The 14,946-nt window shown below is 36.3% G+C and overlaps 1 protein-coding gene and 1 long non-coding RNA gene across 2 annotated transcripts in view; one reads left to right on the forward strand and one right to left on the reverse strand.

Moving 5' to 3' along the window:
- Window positions 1–14,946, forward strand: part of LOC128230585 (uncharacterized) — a 319,871-nt gene that overhangs the window by 154,641 nt on the left and 150,284 nt on the right. The window lies entirely within an intron of this gene.
- Window positions 1–14,946, reverse strand: part of LOC128230583 (uncharacterized) — a 93,001-nt gene that overhangs the window by 4,437 nt on the left and 73,618 nt on the right. The window contains exons 8-10 of the mRNA XM_052942999.1: window positions 13,418–13,524; window positions 13,010–13,192; window positions 12,391–12,631 (exon numbers count right to left, since the gene is read on the reverse strand). Of these exons, the coding sequence (XP_052798959.1) occupies window positions 12,391–12,631; window positions 13,010–13,192; window positions 13,418–13,524 (531 nt within the window). The remainder of the gene's footprint in view (window positions 1–12,390; window positions 12,632–13,009; window positions 13,193–13,417; window positions 13,525–14,946) is intronic.

The raw sequence follows: 14,946 nt of genomic DNA on the forward strand, positions 1-14,946 counted from the left end.
TTGGATCGATATGGTAGTGTTTTATTCATATTTTTATTACTCATTTAAATTTCTAACAATTAACTTCTCGTCATTAACTTCTCATAATTATCATCTCAAATGCCCATATCAACTAATATCGGTCAAGCGTTAACAGTGATAAACGGTTTTTCACACCTTATCAAATTGCCTTTCAACTGTCATTGCAATTTTTACAACTTGCGAAAATTTTAACACCTGGCAATTGTTTGTTTATTTTGGAACACGCGTTCGGGAAAAAGTGTGAAATTATGACCTCGAGGGAGCCATAAGGTTTTGTGAACAATTTGTGTACTTGGGACCGAGGATATTGCTCGACTGCTCGACATAATTAGGTTTCGAGGCAGCGTGGGTATATTTTATATGAAAATAGAAGGAAAAAAGTTCGGGACCAAGCTCCGACCTCGAGGGAACGCCGGTTCTCGAGCGACCGCTTGTTCGAGGGAACGCAGTTTCACTGTAATATACATGTCCATATCGCTGACATTTCCCCTGAACTCTTTAAATGCAAACAAATTTGACCTTTCCGGCATCTATGAATAAGTCTGAGAGTGTGAAAGCATGAATAATAATAAGGAGTTGACAGCTTTGTTCGCAGTAACATTATCAGCATAGAAGACCTAAAAGGCAGCAATACATATAAATAAAAAAACTTTTACCTTAAACAAATATTTAAATAAAAGTGGATTATTCGGTTTAATTTGAAACAACAGCTGCCATTAATAAAGACAACACACTAGCCTATACATGCTAAGACCATCAGATATATAACTGAATAGCATGCATTATTGCTGAAATATGTGCGTGTCAAAAACAGGGGCTAGAACTTGTATTGAGGATCATATGGAATTAACTACCATAAATGACTGGTTATAAGACACACTTTTTCCCCTCAGATTTCAATGTAAAAAAATGCCTTCATCTTACAAACAGTCACAAGCTTTTGACATTTTTTTCTGAGGTTGATTTCAGGCCGAAATTGGCTCTTTTAAAATAAGAAATTCAGAAAAAAATAGTATCAGAATCGGTAATTTTCAACATACGGTATACGACTGACTGATTTATTGTCTGTTTATGACACCGTTATAAAAGTAACATAATTGTCTTCGGCATTGAAGGTGAAGTATTGTGTTTGTAGTATAAAGTTTTTTCAGATATAATCAAAAGCCCTTATTAACAAAACACTTAACCCAACTTTGTTTATCAATCAGGGGCCATAACTTGCATTTAAAGACCTTAATGAGTCATCTTACTTAGTTGTTGGTCAAATCTTGTGTGAAGCATCATGTCAAAGATTTTTTTTTGATATGGTTAAAAGTCCTTATGTGTCAAAAACTTTTAAACAACATTCTTGTCAATCAGGGGCCTTAATTGTTTTATGCGTTATAAATCATTGTCTTACTAAATTAAACAAGAGGGCCATCATGGCCCTAAAACGTTCACCTAAGCAAAGGGCCACAACTCTGTGATAAAGCATTCATAAAATTGTTGCATTTTAAACTTATCTTTACTGATGACGATGCCTTGTTTTATATTTGTAAAGGGTCATGCAATTAAGCTACCTGTAAAATTTCATTGAATTTGGCCTGGTAGTTTCAGAGATAATCTTAAAGCAAAACAGTGAGTTGGCCATTTTGTTGTTGTTGTTGTTGTGGATCAATCTCAATGCCTTGTTGTATTTTTGTAGAGGGTCATGCTCATTAGCTTCATGTAAAGTTTCAGTGAATTTGGCCTGGTAGTTTCAGAGGAGATGGGTTTTTTTTTAAGCAAAACAGGAAGTTGGCCAGATTGTTGTTGTTGATCAATCGCGACCCTTTGTTGTATTTTTGTGGAAGGTTACCCAAGGAAGCTTCCTGTAGAGTTTCATTAAATTTGGACTGGTAGTTTCAGAGGAGATATTTTTTTAAAGCAAAACAGGAAGTTGGCCATTTTGCTGTTGTTGTTGTTGATCAATTGTGTCCCCTTGTTGTAATTTTGTAGAGGGTCACCCAATGAAGCTTCCTGTAAAGTTTCATTGAATTTGGAGTGGTAGTTTCAGAGGAGATGTTTTTTTAAAGCAAAATAGGAAGTCGGCCATTTTGTTGTTGTTGCTGTTGTTGTTGTTGTTGTTGATCAATCGCGACCCCTTGTTGTATTTATGTAGAGGGTCACCCAAGGAAGCTTCCTGTAAAGTTTAATTAAATTTTGACTGGTAGTTTAAGAGATGGGTTTTTTTTAAAGCGAAACAGGAAGTTGGCCATTTTGTTGATGCTGTTGTTGTTGTTGATGATCAATCATGACCCCTTGTTGTATTTTTGTAGAGGGTCATCCAAGGAAGCTTCCTGTAAAGTTTAATTGAATTTGGAGTGGTAGTTTCAGAGTAGATGTTTTTTTAAAGCAAAACAGGAAGTCAGCCATTTTGTTGTTCATACATGCCATATTTTCTGGAGACCATTCAGGGGGATTTGTTCAGAAAGGCTGAAATTTAGGGGGATTTTGGTAGTATTCAGGTGGATTTTTTTAGCAGGTTTAAGTTGGCGAAATTTCAAAGTATTTTTAGATGCAAGTACCAAAAAATGTATTCACATATATTTTGCTATGAAAACCTCTAACTTTTTCATTATACAGAATTATTTTATGTCATGATTTATCATATTCTTATGATACACTGTCATGTCATACTGTAATACTGTAAATTAAATTTACCTTCCTCCAAAGTCTTTTAAAAAATTCTGCTTAATACTATCAGCTATGATGAAGTTCAGACACCAAGAGAATGGAATGAATATTATTAATTTCTTCCTTTTCCAAAATAGTAATATTTCTTTGCCTTTGATCATAATAAAAATTACTTAAATTTAATTGATCACATGTTGTTTACCGTAGGTTTCCTTTTGGCATTTATCAAACCTTTTTTAAACAGTCATTTCACCCTTGCCGAGTTGTTTCTTTACATTCAGTTTCACTCACATACTGTGGTTTCACTTTGTCATTATTGCCTGATGTAAAATCTCCAAAAAAAAAAAAAAATCCAGGGGATTTTTACCTCCCGCCGGGAGACCGGGGGTTGGATCGAAATTCCGGGGGATTTTTCCCCCCGCCGGGGGATATGGCATGTATGGTTGTTGTTGCTGTTGTTGTTGATCAATCCTGACCCCTTGTTGTATTTTTGTAGAAGGTCATCCAAGGAAGCTTCCAGTAAAGTTTCAGTGAATGTGGACTGGTCGTTTTAGAGATGTTTTTTAAGCAATTGTTGACAAGACTGACGGACTGACGAATAAAGACCGATCACAATAGCTCACCTTGAGCACTTCGTGCTCTGGTGAGCTAAAAAATTAATAAGACTTACACTGGTTAATTCAATATTTGATTGTAATTCTATGAGACAGAGTGTGTTAGAATTACTACTGGATTAAACAAGATGTATACTGCACATGCAAAATCAATCTTCAAAGCTTTTTTGTCATTTTTTTTTCAATATTTCTGCCAGGAGGGAGCGTACAATCAAACATCGACTTAACCAAGGTAAGCAAAAAGTGGCCGTAAAACATTTTCCTCAACACTTTAGGACCTTTCCTTTTGTGAATGTGCTCTGACTAGACCAGCCAGCTCTACTAAGAATGTCTCTAAAATTGGTACTCCACTCAAGTTTGCTTTTGATATTTTTGCTGATCTTACACTATGTGCTCCAAATACATCACTTACACAAGCACATATCATTACTGTCTTAACCCATCTAGCTACTGTTTCTCCAGAAACAAGTTTAAATGACTTTATATTACTTATCAAAAATGCACCTTCATCCTTATTTCCATAACTTATTTTTCGAGAAAGGTGGTCTTTCATAACTGTATATACACAAAGCCTCCTATCTGGAGGATAAGCTATCAAATGCAACAAAGAACAGTCAAAGCCTGGCCAACTTCGTTTCTACTAAACTGTAAAAAAATTTACTTCTTCATACCAGTACACATAAAAGATCATGACTTGTCTGAATTGGTAAAAACCATTAGCATAGTTTATGCTTTAAAGTTATATCTTTGAAACTGAGGTTGTCACTGTTGATAACCTTCTTAAATGGTTTAACATCTTGTCAATGTCCCATCTTATATATAAGAATATGTTGGTTTTGTTTGCCCTTTACACTCCTTTCATAAACCTTACAACTGTAGGATGTTTGCACTAAATGTTCCCAAACATTCATTGTGAGTTGCGTCAGCACTGAATCCACACATTCACGTCATAATAGGTATTATATGTGTGGATTCAGTGCTGACGCAACTCACAATGAATGTTTTTAAAGTTTTAATGATCACCAAAATATAAACACATGTATACAGTTCTATGGAACACCAGTAGGAATAAATCATATCTAACATATTGTTGTTTTAAAAAGTTACGAAATAACAGGAATCTTTGAAATGTCTCACTCAGGCTTAGCTATCAAAACTTGTCTAGCTAAGCCTGTTGCATAAAGATTATCTACAGCATAATATATTAAAGGTGATAAAATCAAAAGAAACATATAGACACAAGAAATATCAGTTTGTTTAAGAATAAGGAACCATTATGAAACCCATCAGATGTAAAAAGGAAATAAATAAAATGTATCAAATATTGTATATAATTTAATACAATAATACTATAAACAATACTAAGGCACATGTGTTGCATTGTTTGAAACTGACAGAAATTTGCGTAACAAGTGTCAAGTAGACTGGTCAAAAGACGAGTGGATTTTATATTGGTTGAACTTTATTTTTGATCCAATCAGACATTCTTAACATTGTGTTGAAATATGTCATTTTAAACGAAAGGATTATTAATTTGAAGGTAACAGTAAATTATGCGGTACAGAATGAGATTAAAACAAGAAATGTTTGTCGAACATTATTCCCCCCCTGAGCGCCATGTTGTCAGGATACCGTAATTTGGACAATTGTATGAAATATGCATGGACCTCCAAGTCAAGTTTGAGGGCCAAGGGTGCAGGCAGTGTCAAGTTATCACACAGACAAGCTTTATGCGTTCAAGGTCACTGTGACCTTGACCTTTGACCCCTTAAATTAAAAGGGGTCATCCAAAGGTCAGGCCCAACCCCCAAGTCAAGTTTAAGGGCCATGGGTGCAGGCATTGTTGAGTTATCATGTCAAGTTTGATACACATAGGTCAAGGAATTGTCAGCTTTGCCTTCAAGTTAACTGTGACCTTGACATTTGACCTGATGACCCCCAAAATAAATAAGGGTCACCTACTGGTCAGGCACAACCTCCAATTCAAGTTTGAGGGCCATGGGTGCAGGCATTGGCGAGTTATCACTCGGACAAGCTTTTATCATTCAAGGTCAATGGGACCTTGACCTTTGGCCCAATGACCCCCAAAATTAATAGGGGTATTCTACTGGTCAGGCCAAACTTCCAAATCAAGTTTGAAAGCCATAGGTGTAGGCATTGTCAAGTTATCACTCGGACAACTTTTTACCATTCAAGGTCAATGTGACCTTGATCTTCAGTCTGTTGACCCCCTAAAATAAATAGGGATCATCTACTGATCAGACCCAACCTCCAAGTAAAGATTGAGGGACATGGGTGCAGGCATTGTAAAATTACCAATCGGACAACCTTTTATCATTCAAGGTCACTGTGACCTTGACATTTGACCCGATGACCTTAAAATCAATAGGGGTCATCTCCTAGTCATGCCCAGTCTCAATGTCAAGTTTGATGACCAAAGGTCTAGGCATTGTTGGTTTATCACTCAGACAAGCTTTAAAATCCTTTTATCATTCAAGGTCACTGTGACCTTGACCTTTGACCCGATGGCCCCTAAAATCAATCAAGGGGTCATCTCTGGTCAGGCTCTATCTTCATGTCATGTTTGATAACCATACGTCCAGGACTTGTTGAGTTATCACACGTGCAAGCTTTGGTCTACTGACTGACAGACCTACCGACCGACATGTGCAAAGCAATATACCCCTCTTCTTCAAAGGGGAGCATAATAACTGATAGACAATGCTGTGAAAAAGTAATGAATTTTTTTATCAATTACAAACAAATCAGACAATTTGGGAATTTGAAGAAGTAAAAAATATTGATATTCATCGCTTTCTGATAGTCGGCAGATTTTTTGATCGACTTTAGAGGAAAGTAAGCCCATTTAAATTAATATATTTTTCTATGAAATATTTTGTTATGCAAGTGAATGCTTTTATTATGCAAGAATACAGTGTCTCATAAAATACAAATGACTTAATGAAGTGTAAATAGAATACTTCTGGATTTTGCAAAAAAAAGGGTAAAAAAAGTTAAATGCTACACCCACCGAAGAACTATATGGCAATGATGAAAATCCCCTGGTTTGTGACTCAAATCCCAAGAAATTCTGAACAAAATCCCCTGGGGAGCCTTTCAAAAATATGGCATGTATGCTCCAGCAACTCAGACACTTTGACTATCCTCTGACTGTTTACAATATTGGTCATTGTTATCAAACTGAACCCTCCCAACCTCAGTCCTCAATTAGAACTTATCTCTGATCATACTTGAAGACCAATTTCTGATTTGTGCTGACCATAGCTGTCAGATATTTCCGCAGAGTTTTCAAATTAGACAATATTTTGTCACTAGTTTTTAAATAATTTATTTTTGCAGTGTAACCTTGTCTGTAGCAGTACTGGGCCTAAATTAAAATTAAGTTTGTTTGCCCTTTACCGACCGACCCGAAAAAAAGCCGCCGACCCAAAATATTTTATTGCAAAATTCGTGAGAATATTTTTTTTTTCAATTTTGCAGTCACGATTTGTTTTCGCTGTTTTTTCGCCGTTAGTTTAGTTTATTTTCTTTCCGCTCAATCGTTGGGTTCTTTAAATCAATCAAGACAAAAGAAGCGCTTGTTGTACGTTTTGTGAACGATTTGCAAGCGTCTAGAAAACAGTTCATCATCATGGCGTCCATATTAACAGTTTGTTACAGTGTTTTTATTAATATTGATGGTAAATTAAATCAAATTGCGAAAAATAAAATAAGTTCTTTCGAGTCCACTAACACATGGGAAGATGTATTATCAGACTTCATGAATAAGGCAAACGTAACATTACAAAAAACGGATTCCGTTACAATTTCCGTTTGCAAAAACAGGACCGATGTCGAAAGTTTCCATCCAGACATTTCTGAAAGTATTTCGGTGCTCAATACCTTTGACTGTTCGTTGAAGTATGTTACTTACAATATAAAAAGAGAAAGTGATATCAATGATCAGAACAACAATGTTGACGGTGACGAAGCTTCCCACTCGAATGTATTCACCATGATGATGCAGGGGGAAAACAGCAAAAAAACAAAAATTGTGCACAATTCTTGTCCATACAGTTCTTGTTTTTTTAAGAGTTGTGAACATTCCAAAACCAAGTTCGATGTAAATAGCATGATAATTATGCCACTGTATGTTTTCTAGTCAGACATTTCTAGTCTTCTAGTCAGACATTTTTGTGTGTTCTACACATGTAACTAAAGAAATTGTATCTGTTAAAGGATTGTCCCAAGAATGTCACAAGTATTTTTATAACTGTGCACAATTCTTGTCCATACATGTGTATCAGTTTTCTGCTATAAATAAATGGTAAAGTTGTTAGCTTTGTGAATAAATAACATTTAAAATCCCTGCTTTTTAAAGTAAATATGGTATAGATATTCCAGGTGTGATGCATTGATGGACCATGCTTGATATGAAATTCTTACATATTCCCCCAAATTTATATGATCAGACCGGAAGTTTCTTTCTACCTCACAATAATTACACTGCCATTTATACAAACACTGCTGCAACATGTTTGGTCATACATGTCACTCTTAGAATGTTGTCAAGGTCAGAATTCCAAATCAAGCAATAATACTCTGCCATCTGACAGAGAGTTTAACATTTAAAAGTAACAACACGAGTTCTATCAAAATTAATTTATTTTGCATATATAGTTAAAACATGCCTCCCTCCCCCTTTTCTACAGACTTGGGACTGTCTTGCACTCTTCTAGTATGATAATGTATGGGGTGTAAAATGACTAGCAGTGAAAAGATTGAAAAACCACATCTAGAAATGCCAATATTACACATTTGTGTCTAGATCTACAATCATGCAAGAAGTTAGTGCAAGGTGGGGTCAAAGCAAAGTGTCCTGCATGTACAGTAAAGCATATCAATACAGCATACATTTATATATTGAAGTACAGTCAAGCTTACAAATATATATTACAACACACGACAAGGTGGATAAATACAGAAATGAGGTGAACCATGCATATAAAGCTATATATCATTTAATAATAATTTAAATATTAAAATGCATTCCCATATATTAATGTAATGGTTGCAACAATATGGTTCATCCACCAGAAAAAAATAAAAAAGGTCAAACATACAAACACCAGTTTTTGTGTTCAAGATCAAATTCTAGAAAAAAATAAAATATTTTTCCTACCTACCGACCCACCTCTAAAATTTAGGGTCGGTAAAGGGCAAACAAAGAATTTTTTAATTGTGGCCCTGCCTTTTGCTAGATGTCTAAAGTACAGTGAGTTTTTTTTTTCAACATGTGGCGTTCTCTAAATTTTAGCCTTTAAATTCAGCATCTGCTAATATGCCCCTACATGTGGCAAAAACTTGTAAAGTTGTGAAACTCACAAATTTAAGATTATTTCACCGTTCGTACCACACTAAAGTGGTGTAATAAAATCAATGTTTGAACACAAAAATATTTCGAACTAGGTTTGCTATCACCACTATTTATATAAAAAAAAGCGATCACAGCCACCACGTTTTTACAAACTGGAAGCACGAGCACACTTGCTCCACATGCTTTTTTGAAAAAGCCCTAGTCTCCCCTATTGTGTGGTCGTAGCTGAGAAAAAATAAATGATGGACATGAAAATCAATAGGGGTCATCTACTAGTCATGAACAACTAGCATACCAAGTATGAAGTTCATGGGTGCAAGCGTTCTTTAGTTACTGAGCGGTAACCGTTTCTTCACCTCAAGGTCATGGCGACCTTGACCTTTGACAAACTGATCGTTCTTTAGTTATTGAGCAAAAACCATTTTTAAGCTTAAGGTCACTCCCAACATAGTGTTTATTTACCTGAAGGTGACCGCGACCTTGACCAAGTCAAGTCAAGAGTTTATTTTGTAAATAAAGGCCTCCGGCCCAAAATACATTTCAAAATAGTAAACATCATGACCTTTGACCTTTTTATCTTAAAATCAATAGGGGTCATCTAATAGTCATGAACAACTAGTATACCAAGTATGAAGTTCCTGGACCCAAAGGATCTTTAGTTATTGAGCGGAAACCCTTTTTTCACCTCAAGGTTATGGTGACCTTGACCTTTGACCTACTGATCACAAAATCAATAGATGTCATCTACTAGTCATGACCAACCAGCATACCAAGTATGACGTTCCTGGGTCTAAGCGTTCTATAATTATTGAGCGGATACGTACAGGCGGTTAAGTGTGACGTACTGACTGACGGACGGACTGACTGACTGACAGACAAGGGCAAAAACAATATGTCTCAACATGAATGGGGGAGACATAATTTACAGTAATACCGTAGACATTCGCATACCAAAATATAATTATCTGATGGCCCGGAACATTTATATATAGTATCAGGTCAATTGTATGAACAAGTATATCAATGGCCATAGTTATTTAGGATAATATAGAGTTGTCTCATTTAGTTGTCTGATGAAGAATCAAGTCAATTTAACGCACGTTATTGGAGATGAGTAAAATTCCCAACCTGCCCTAAAACTTTTCTTGCCCTAAGACGCCAATGCCGTAGCGAGTTTTTTTTTTTGAATAGTCCCGCTAAAAATATTTAATTAAATGGAAAATCTATAAAAATAAATAAATTTGTTTTGTTTTGTAAAATAAGCTAAAATTATTACCGTTGAATCAACCTTTCCAAGTTTACCAGATTGGAGCAGTGAGTTAGACAAGTATCATTAACTCTTTCATTTTATATGTCCACTTAACACTAAGGGCTTTACCAGGAAAAAAGGTAACAGGAGTCAGAACAGAGATGAATTAAAATTGTCTTGGTGGCGGGTGTTAAAGGATTCATAATGTCTTGATGGGGAGTGTTTTTGGAGATCAATTGTTCTCCCACCTCAGATAAGTAGATCCAACTAGAACTGTAAGCCAAAGGCTAACGAATACCCCCCAACCCTTCCCTGTCTAGGTTGTTTGCCCTGGCCTTAGTTATGGTATCATTAGAAAGCACAAGGCAATACATTAATGACAAAGGAGTAGGCCACCAAAGCGAATATTGTAACAAATTTAAGGCCTGTATGCACCTAACTTCAGGACTTTTGATGGTCTTTTTAAGGACAAAATCAATTAAAGGTCTTTTTAAGGCCATGCAAACATTCTGATTAATACAGGTGCACCAAATCACATATTCAACAGTTCATATCATGGTCATTGACATCTGAAAGTTTGAAAAAGATTTATAGAAAAAATGACCAAGGATTAGGCTAGACAAAGCTGTATAATTTTTGCCTATTTTAACTTATTCAGGGGCCATAATTGGAGACATGATCATGTGATTCCAACCACAATCACAGGGGCAAATGTTCTCACCATGGCTAAAAGTTTGAAAAAGATTCATTCAAAAATGACGAAGGAGTAGGACGAACAAAACTAATTTTACCCAATTTAACTCATTAAGGGGCCACAACTCCACTCAGGATCATGTGACTCCCACCAAATTCATGGAGGCAAAGGTTTACATCATGGCCATTAATATTTGAAAGTTTGAAAAAGATTTGCTCAATAGCTTCAAAGAAGAATCCTGGACAAAGCTAATTTTGCCCAATTTAACTCATTAAGGGGCCACAACTCCACTCAGGATCATGCGACTCTGACCAAATCCACGGAGGCACAGGTTTACATCATGGTCATTAATATTTGAAAGTTTGAAAAAGATTTGTTCAATAACGACAAAGATGAATCCCGGACAAAAAAAAACGGACGGACAGACGGACAGACAGACAGACGGACAGACGGACAACCCGATTCCAGTATACCCCCCCCAAACTTTGTTTTGGGGGGTATAAAAACTTTGTTTTGGGGGGTATAATAATTTAACCATGCTAGAAATTCTTATCTTGCCCACGGGTGAAGATAAAATACCCGTATGGAACTTCTTTTTAACGGTCACCATATTGTAATTACCTCCCTTGTTAAAGACTGTTGTCTGTAGCATCATAGAAAACTTGTCTTATGGCAATATTTAGAACACTAATTATTTCTCTCTTCAAATGTCACAATAACACAGTTTTCACGCACCTTTCAAGAAATAATGCTTTACTCTCCTTAGAACTATTTAAAGACCGATCTGACTATTAACATTATCTGAATTACTGCACGCATATCCATTACAACCACCATTTATCGCATATCCATACGCAATTATTTTCACTAAGCACAAAAGAGTTCCAGCAAACAAATTATTTTTACTTAATTTTGTTTAACTGAGTTGGGAGAAAAAGCATCTACCATAGCCGCTCGTGTAAGATAGGTTTATCCCAACCCTCGTTTTCGCAAAACACCCTACGCTCGGGTCGGAATGAACCTATCTTACACTCTCGGCCATGGAAGATACTTATAGTATTGGTATGGGGGTTGGTGGGAGAAATACATATTCTAATGTGTTGGTTGGGGGTCTCAAAGGGTGACCATTCGTATAAATCTGGAGAGATTTTCATGGGTTTTCAATTTAATTTTAAAAATAGATATGATTCACCAGACGATTGAATAGTCGTTGAGCTACCGGTTGGAAATAATCAATCATGTGAACTGGCGGCCCATTGGCAAAATTACCTGAATATCCTCGTCAACATTTTACATCATATCCCAAAATGCTGGTAAAATTGTAAACAGAAAACAAGGTTTCTACCCACAGGCTGGGAGAAGGATTAAATGGTTCAAACCCCAGGGTACAAAACTACAGAGCTTGAATAGCCTGTGAAAAACAAATGGAGACGGCAGCGGCTGTTGTAAGTATTCAAAGGGTTTAAAAAAGTTTGAAAGATAGAAGTTTAGTAAGAGTTTTAAAACTTGCGACATCTATTGAACATAATTTTAGTTTTATAATTTCTTGACAAGAATGTGAGCAAAGTCTCTAATTCATATATCCCCTGAAACTTTTAGTGGTTGGGGGCGTTAGCCCTGTTCTAGTGTAGGCTTGGGGGTATCAGCCCTATCTAAATGGTGGTGGTGGGGGTTAAAAACAATTATAATTGTCTTGGTCGTCCCCCATTTTCAGAATTCAGTTTCTACATCCAGTACATTTTTTCCTGGAACAGCCCTAAATATACTGAATGAATCAAACCTTGTAAGACAGATCCCTTGAGTTCCATCAGTGACTTCTGGCCCTTTGTCCCCGTAACTCCAGTTAACACTAAGGGCCTTGGTTTTCTGGACCTCGCGCGGTGGGTCGCACACAGTGACCCGGCCAAGCCACGGGTGGTTAAGACGGAAAGGGGCTGGAAGCAAGGAGTCAAGCTCCACCTCCCCACGCCCAAGCCGGCAACACACAGCCCGCGCAAGATGACCATGGTCATAAAGCAAACCTGACACAAAAATATTAATATAAAATATAAACTATTCAACTAGTATCTTATTTTGATTATAATAGTAAGACTTATTTTGATTATAATAGTAAGACTAAGAAGATTTCATTTTGATAGTATCAAACTTAATATAAATATTACTAAAACAATTCCAAAATTAATGGAAAATATTCCATTGTAACGAAATAACCTTTAAATATCGAGAGCAGTTACTTGTGGAATCATTCAATATTTTTTAAAATCATCCTAAACTTAGCATCAGATCCTAGAAGTTTGTGCAAATACAATGTACAAATTCTCAAGTCAAGAAAGAATGAGTCCAGTGAATGAGAAAGCATTTAAAGTACACAGTAGCCCAGTATGTGTGCTCACACTAACCAAGTGTAAGAGAATCCAAGTATACAGGTTCCAAAAAGTGAGACAACAGTGCCCCCTGCATTCCGACTGTATTCCAGCGACAGATCTTATCTGTACATGACATAGTCCTCAAACGTTCTCCGCGCTGAATGCCATCAAACGTTTGCACCTTAAAACCGGCCTCAATAGGTATTGTACCTTCACCTGATCAAAAGTTATATTGTGAACATTAGTAGTAACCAAACAATTTCAATGAAAAGAAATTTTCAATTTAATGAATGCGAAAATGATGAAAATCATGCTTTGTGTTGGTTTTAAACAATCCATACTATAACATCAATGATCCAACATTTGTTAAACTACGAAAAATCCAAAAATAAACTCTTCGAAGCAATCGATTTTAAAGAACATAAAATTGAAAAGTGATACCTCCCTCCATTTTGGTCCTAGTGAGACCCTGCACATTACTGGAGAATATAGGCTCATGAGGAGGCCTTATGCGGGGGTCAACTGAAGCCTTTTGTCTATCCACATCCCTGAAATTCATCCAAAACAAAATTGTAAGCAGTAATTTCTCATATCACCAAGCAGCTGCGATATAATGTAGTTAATACAATTGTAACAAAAAAAACAAGAAACGCCGCAATGCCATGAAACCAGGTTTTTAATGATTGACAGAAGAACTTCAGCCAGTGTCTGTTTTCTATTTTTAGTAACAGTGACCTTGACCCTAGGGACCCCAAATGCAATCCATTGAAAGGTATACATAAACTCCTCCTTTATACAAAGTTGTGTCAGGATATGTCAACCCTAACTTAAGTTATTCAGTTTCAACCATTTTTCTATTTTTAGTAACAGTGACCTTGACCTTGAATCTAGGGACCCCAAACGCAATCCCATGAAAGGTATCCATAAACTCTTCCTTTATACCTGGTTTGGTCAAGATATGTAGACCCTGTCTAAAATTATTCAGTGTCAACTGTTTTTCTATTTTTAGTTACAGTGACCTTGACCTTGAATCTAGGGACCCCAAAACGCAATCCCATGAAAGTATCCATAAACTCTTACTATAGACCAAGTTTGGTCAAGATATGTCAACCCTAACTAAAGATATTCAGTTTGAACCATTTTTCCATTTTTAGTAATAGTGACCTTGACCCTAGGGACCCCAACTGCAATCCCATGAAAGGTACCCATAAACTCTCCCTATAGACCAAGTTTGGTCAAGATATGTCAACCCTAACTAAAGTTATTCAGTTTCAACTGTTTTTCTATTTTTAGTAACAGTGACCTTGACCCTAGGAACCCAAAATGCACTCCCATGAAAGGTATCTATAAACTCTTCCTGTACACCAAGTTAAGTCAAGATATGTCATCCCTAACTAAAGTTATTTAGTTTCAACCGTTTTTCTATTTTTAGTAACAGTGACCTTGACCTTAGGGACCCCAAATGCAATCCCATGAAAGGTATCCATAAACTCTTCCTATAGACCAAGTTTGGTCAAGATATGTCAACCCTAACTAAAGTTATTCAGTTTCAACAGGTTTTTTTTATTTTTAGTAAGTGACCTTGACCCGAGGGGACCCCAAACGCAATCATACATAAACTCCTCCTTTATACAAAGTTGTGTCAGGATATGTCAACCCTAACTTAAGTTATTCAGTTTCAACCATTTTTCTATTTTTAGTAACAGTGACCTTGACCTTGAATCTAGGGACCCCAAACGCAATCCCATGAAAGGTATCCATAAACTCTTCCTTTATACCTGGTTTGGTCAAGATATGTAGACCCTGTCTAAAATTATTCAGTGTCAACTGTTTTTCTATTTTTAGTTACAGTGACCTTGACCTTGAATCTAGGGACCCCAAAACGCAATCCCATGAAAGTATCCATAAACTCTTACTATAGACCAAGTTTGGTCAAGATATGTCAACCCTAACTAAAGATATTCAGTTTG

Source organism: Mya arenaria, chromosome 4 (assembly GCF_026914265.1).
Source record: "Mya arenaria isolate MELC-2E11 chromosome 4, ASM2691426v1".
Classification (NCBI taxonomy): Eukaryota; Metazoa; Mollusca; class Bivalvia; order Myida; family Myidae; genus Mya; species Mya arenaria.